A 6573-nucleotide genomic window follows, 5' to 3' on the forward strand; every position below is an offset into this window, starting at 1 on the left:
CATGAAAAGCCCTTTACCTTCTTGGTCAGCGGGGCAAAGGAAGAAGCTTAATATCGCACACCCATACAAGTATGTTTAACCCTGTCACTTAATACATCTCTTGGCTCTTATCCTAACACTATTCCTTATATCTAGGGCAGCCGGAGCAGGGAAGCTCTCAGAAACTGTCCGCGAACTAGCTGCATTTTATGAGGTGGTGGTTTACTCAGATGAGCAGAGTGATAGTGAGGGAACAGAGGTGGATGTCCAATCAGATGTGGATGCGTATATGGAGGCTCTCCTAGATAAAATTCGGAATGGATTGGTCAAAAGTCTGTGAAATGGCACAGAGGACTTTGATGCCACAGCAAGAGCATGCAGGCACAAAACGGCCTGGGAGCCAAATTGATTAAGAATCAAGTAAGGCGATCCAAGTATTCTGGTCTTTCAGCTCCAGCTTGTGCACTCCTCAAGGATCGTCATCATTTGTGGCCTTTCTATTAATAACAAACAATGGTTATGTGTTCATGCTTGTTATGTTTTCCTGCGTTCTAACAGAGGCAGATATATATTTATATACATGTATGAGTTTCAGATCTCTTACATGCGTTTCAACCGCCATGATCCTCAACACTTTCACTCAGCATTGTGCCATCCTGCAATGCGTCATGATTGAGTTTTGAGCGATCTGAAAAGAGCCCGGAAGCTGGAGTGTCTTCTAGCCCGCAGGCAGCAAGCATCAATTGACTCGCTAACAAGTTGGCTCGACAAGTCATATTCCACGAAGACCCACGAACCCGTCAGCGATCGTGGAAGGACAACCAGGCAACTTAACAAGAGAAGATCCCGCACCATGTTGGCTCCTTACGGACTTTTAATTTCGTGGCATTTTCCACTGAGGTTATGGCATCCCTCGGGGGACTTTACTGTGGTGGCTATTAGCTCAAAATGGTGGCATTCCCCAAGGACCTCGCTTCACCAGGACGCCGACACCTTATGGTTCTATCTTTATTACCCTTTCTGCACGTTCCCTGAAGGTTCGCCTCCATCAGCGTTCTTCCAGATTCCTAATTCCCCTCGTCCGTCAAACCTGTCCCTGTATCACCTAATTCGGTTTAGTTTAATATATTACACTAATATCAATCAATAACTATACAAAATTACATTAATGAACCGATTATATAGTGTATAATATACGCTAGTCATCTCCCTCACTCGATATGAATATGATCTCCTAGCTCTTGCACTACTTCTCCGACGTAGTTTCAATTTCTATTAGCAGCGGGCACAAACTGACCACTTTGACAATTCAATTCTTCGCGAGAAAGAGTCGGATTTGATCGCTTAGCAGGTAGATCATCAGAAGTCTCAGAATACGGAGTAGAATCGAAAGAATTGCCAATAGATCTGAAGCTGTGTTAAAAGTACGTACCAAGCATTAAAAAATAAGAGGTTACGATTTTGATAGAATATATCTATAGAATAATATCAAACCATACTAGGGGCTATAAACCAGTATTGCTTTCCAAAATTTACAAAGACATCTCTTAAATAACTTGTTGAGCAGGAACAATGGGAAAACAAACAGAAAAATCAGTGAATGAAAGTGTCTTCATTTCTGAATTATTAAAAGTTGCAAAATGAGATAAAACTGGAACCTGATGTGCTTTGAGACCTTGTTCTGCTCACTACACCATCAGTCAGCTGTGTCTTGTTGACTGACTGCTGCTGTGTGTCACATTCACTTGATTAGATCTTGATTTTGTAATTTGTGTTGGTGCTATACTTTGTTCTTCTTGTGAAGAACCTCTTGCATTTTGTATTTGTGATGAACTATATGTTGTTGAAAAGGACAGTGCAGGTGCTCAACAACAATTCACAGTGAGCTCAAAGGTTCAAACTGTATTCAGCATATGCTTTCTGCCATATACTCTCTTTAAGTGTGTTACAATAACAGTGATATTCAAGTTTTCAATACTCATGGTGACATATGCACCTCTGGAAATTTTCAGCTTGGTGTGGTTTGAATGATTGTACAGCTCTTCGCATATCCATTGATAGCATTGCTCAGCTTGCCTCAGGGTTTGAATTCAAAGGTTGCTTCTTCTCAGCTCTGAAGCACTTTCTTCATCTGTCTGAAGAGATTTTTGATGAAGAAATCAGCTATGTGGTCAGCCACATCAGAGGGGTTTTGATTTCTAGTGGGAGGTGTCGGGCCCAGGTAAATGAGATAGATGATGCTTAGCGATTCGAAGGTATCCGGTCGGGGCGGAACGGTTAAAGAGGTATCCGAAACTATTCTTCCTGTGTCGGAATGCAACGATCTTGAGTTCGATGATGAGCTCGAAGCAACTGGAGAAAAAATTCTTGCATCTGCTATCTCGGAATCCTGCGCTAATATTGGGCATATTCAACCATCTCTTGCTTCTTCGATAATTACAGTAGCTTAACTGCTATCAGAATGCTGCAATACGTCAGTTCTCAAGGAAGGGGATAAGATGTTATTTGCACCATAAGTTTAATCCGCCCATTCAAATAAATTGGAACGGAATATATGAGAAGCTCAATAATTGTACACAGTAAGCGAAACGAAGCCAAAAAGAGCTCTAGTCAATACATTTGCTATTTGGCATAAGTTAAATCTTGCTGACCATTTGTAAGATGTCCCCTGTTGTGATAACTACAAACTACATCGGAAACACTGATTAGTTTTTGACCTAAGAACTGATTGGCTGAGACTGCGCGCCAAGCTCGATGTCGTGAAATCCGCCCAAAAACTCATGATGGCCCGAACCTTTCTCCCTTATCAATCACTCAAATATTTTTTTTGTCACCTAAAACACCAGCTTTTTATCTCAATATAGTTAGGAACGATTTATGCCTGGCTATAATAGAGCCACATTTCCACCCTCTTTTTCTCTGCGACTGTCCCGCGATGCCTCGAGACCGCGACAGGTTCCATCGATAAGTCCTGAGAACGCAGATAATCAATCCACCACGGAAATTTATCCGTTGGCTGTGCGCTTTTGATTAATAATATGGATACCGAAGCATCTGCGGAGGGAGTTGCTTCTAGTAGTAGTGGCTCTCACAGTTGGTCTCGCCGGTACGGAGATACCCTTGAGTTCTGGGGTGGCGGCACTGTGCCGATAAACTCGCTAGCAGAAATAGCGGAAATGACGATATGGATGGCTAACCTACGATAGAGGCAGACGACACCATGCGGGAAAAAGAGAGTCTGGGCTGGGTGGACAGGCGACCTGGCTAAGCAGCGTTATAAACCTGCTCAATACAAGTGAGTTTAGACGAGTCGAACAGCCCAAATCGTTTCCCGGAAGATTGGATTTTAATGCCCTGGTAGTTGTTGGTGCTGGTGCTCTTGCAATGCCCAGCGCCCTCGCACGGATGGGAATCACCCTCGGGGTCCTTATTATCCTATGGTCGGGAATCGCAGCCGGTTTTGGTCTCTATCTACAGTCGCTATGTGCCCAATATTTGGATAAAGGAGCCGCATCCTTCTTCGCCCTATCGCAGATCACATATCCGAATGCTGCCGTCATATTCGATGCAGCAATCGCCATAAAATGCTTCGGCGTAGGCGTAAGCTACCTGATTATCATAGGAGATCTCATGCCTGGAGTAGTCCAAGGTTTCGGTGCGGACGCTACTGGGATGGAATTTTTACTTGATCGTCATTTCTGGGTTACGGCGTTTATGTGTGTAATCTCATATTTTTACCATGTTTTTTGTCCTAGGATAGTCTGCTTGGGTCATTGTGCTAACTTTCTACTTCTAGGTTGGTTGTAATTCCGCTTTCGTTCTTGAGACGGCTGGATTCGTTGAAATACACGAGCATCATAGCTTTAACCTCTATTGGCTACCTGCTCGTCTTAGTCGTGGCTCACTTTATCAAAGGAGACACAATGGCGGAGCGTGGCCCGGTTAACTATTTTAAATGGCAAAGCGCAGTGTCTGCCCTGAGCGCATTTCCGGTTATGGTGTTCGCATACACCTGTCATCAAAATGTATTGCTCCATTAACACCCGATCTAGACTGCAACCTCTTGCATCTCATTGCTAACACCCGTATGTCAGATGTTCTCAATTCTCAATGAAATTTCCAACAGCACACACTTCAGAACAACCACCGTTATTGTCTCCAGCATTGGTAGCGCTGCCTTTACATATATCCTTGTCGCAATCACAGGCTATCTTTCCTTTGGAAACAATATTGGGGGGAATATTGTTGGCATGTATGCGCCGTCATTATCAGCAACGGTAGCCCGTGCTGCAATTGTCGTCCTTGTAATGTTTTCATACCCGCTTCAGGTTCATCCTTGCAGAGCATCGCTAGACGCTGTTCTTAAATGGCGCTGGAGTCCCAAATCCTCATCCAACACTGCCAACTCCTCACCTAACCGCAACCCGCTTCTTCCGCGACCAAATCAACTTCAGGATTCCATGGGAGATGCTCGGTTTGCAATAATCACCACTATCATTATAATACTAAGCTACATGGTTGCCATGACTGTGTCATCCCTTGAAGCCGCGCTGGCCTACGTAGGGAGCACCGGCAGCACCAGCATTATTTTCATCCTTCCTGGCCTTTTCTATTATAAAATCTCCTCCCCAGAGTCTGCCATACATCAACAATTGATGAAGGAAAATGACGAAGCGGCCGCTGACGATATGTCAGATGTTGGCGCGGAGAGCGAGGGACTTCTGAGCGCCAGTGGCCTCCTCTCAGCTAGTGGAATCCTTAAACGAAACACACGACAGTGGCGAAAGGCTCTGCTACGCAAGCTGAGCCTGGGCCTCGCAATATACGGTGTTATCGTCATGGTTGTTTGTCTGGTTACAAATACGTTCTTCCTTGCATCTCACCAATAACAACAATTCCCGTGCGGGTACAACACGCACGCGCACGCGCACGCGCGATGACGTAGATAAAACAGTATCTCTCCTCTAAAGTCTCAAATGTGTTATTTCAATCCAAGCGCTCTGAGGTCCGTCGTTATCCCCTGCTTTTCCGCCTGCAGCATAGACACACAATCACACACACACACACCTCCCAAAATGAAAATCCTTTTCCATATCCTTTTCCATAATATCTACCAGATCTATGCCAACATGTCTCCGTTACTCGACCAGGCCTTAGCGAATTTGGGGAGTCGGGTGAGTAGAAAAAAGACTTTTTCTCGTTCGGGATGGGATTCTTTTTTTTCCCCTTTTCATCCGTCACCCGTTTTATTCCGCCTCTTTTGCTTCTATATACATATACATATACATAAATTTTCTTCTTCCTGGATAAACGGCTTATTCCCGGAGTCGAGCCGAGCAACCCGTATTTCGCTTTTGAGGAATCGTACATAATATTGGTGTTCCGGTTCCAAACGCTGGTGTTTCCTCTTCTTTTCTTTTCTTTTCTTTTCTTTTCCTTATTGATTCATTTATTTTCCTCCCTTGTTACTCCTGCACCTAGCGTCGCCGCAACCCACTGCTCTATTTCTTTTATTCTATTATTTTACCCTTGTTTTTACCATTATATCCTACATTTTCTCTCTCCCAGAGAACGCCTTTTGGGCGTTGGAGTACTTTACGATCTTTGCTCTTCGATTCCTTTTTTTTTCTTTTTCTTTTTCTTTTCTTTTTTTTTTTTTAAAAAACTTTTTTTCCCCCTTTTCTATTCCCTCTCTGTACTCATCTTTCATCCCCATTATTTTCGTTTTTATTATCATTTTGTGTGCCATACCTGTATATATCATCGCCTTTTACTTTTCTACATAGCATTCACTTTGGCCTCCAACATTTTTTCATTCATATAACAACAATATAAAACCCCACTTCCGCAAGTTGTCTTGGCCCCCCACGCACAGTGGTATTATATTCACCATTCGTATTTTTGGTCCAGGATATACACAAAGGAAATAATGGCTTTTACAAGAGATCCTAAAAGAAAGGAGAAGAAATGGCATACGCGAAAATAGGATTATTTCACTCTTACATGGATTTGAGTCGAGACGGAATGCGCGAAAAAGCTCATATTCGAATGGATAGAAGAGCTTGAAAAAAAAAAAAAAAAAAAAAAAAAAAAAAGAGGAAGGAAGGAATAAAAGAAGGAAAGGATGGGGTGAGGAGGGGGGGGGAAGCAAGGAAAGGAAAAAAGAAAAGATAAACAAAAATTCGTACAAAATTCCCCGTCCAAGAGAGATAAGAGGCAAAAACTCTTAACTCTTAACTACATCTCCCTGTCCACGAAAGTGAAATACGGCTACATACAGTCGTACAAATGAAATAATTAGCCTTCACAGATCCCATCGAAATTTTTCAACTCAGTCACTACTTTGACTATTCAGGATCCGCAGGATGGCGAGGAACAAGTTAACAATATCCAGGTACAGGGAAATTGCTGCGGCAATCTCCTCCTCAACATGGTAGTGGCGCATGATCAGCTGGGTATCCACCAGGACATAGGCACTGAACAGGAGTGCCGTCACCGCACCGTACACCAGCTCAACTTTACTGCTCGGCCCCATGAAGGCCTCAACGAACCGAAAAGGATCAGGAACCAGAGCCCGCCGAAGAGATACGGGAC

General features: G+C 43.5%; 3 protein-coding genes across 3 annotated transcripts in view; 2 read left to right on the forward strand and 1 right to left on the reverse strand.

The window, feature by feature from the left end:
• HCAG_00652 (predicted protein) overlaps positions 1-319 on the forward strand; it is a gene marked incomplete at both ends in the record, with an annotated part of 807 nt that extends 488 nt beyond the window's left edge. Inside the window, 2 exons of the mRNA XM_001543556.1 lie at positions 44-69; positions 136-319. Of these exons, the coding sequence (XP_001543606.1) occupies positions 44-69; positions 136-319 (210 nt within the window). The remainder of the gene's footprint in view (positions 1-43; positions 70-135) is intronic.
• A 2698-nt stretch (positions 320-3017) lies between these two features.
• HCAG_00653 (conserved hypothetical protein) lies at positions 3018-4868 on the forward strand (the record flags this gene model as incomplete). The annotated part of the gene is made up of 4 exons (XM_001543557.1): positions 3018-3085; positions 3186-3695; positions 3776-4004; positions 4074-4868. 4 exons carry the CDS (start codon positions 3018-3020, stop codon positions 4866-4868), a joined length of 1602 nt encoding a protein of 533 aa, XP_001543607.1.
• Positions 4869-6310: 1442 nt separating this feature from the next.
• HCAG_00654 (conserved hypothetical protein) overlaps positions 6311-6573 on the reverse strand; it is a gene marked incomplete at both ends in the record, with an annotated part of 1085 nt that continues 822 nt past the window's right edge. The window contains one exon of the mRNA XM_001543558.1: positions 6311-6520. Within this exon, the coding sequence (XP_001543608.1) occupies positions 6311-6520 (210 nt within the window). The remainder of the gene's footprint in view (positions 6521-6573) is intronic.

This window comes from Histoplasma capsulatum, genomic scaffold (genome assembly GCF_000149585.1).
Source record: "Histoplasma capsulatum NAm1 scaffold_1 genomic scaffold, whole genome shotgun sequence".
In the NCBI taxonomy this organism is placed as follows: Eukaryota; Fungi; Ascomycota; class Eurotiomycetes; order Onygenales; family Ajellomycetaceae; genus Histoplasma; species Histoplasma mississippiense.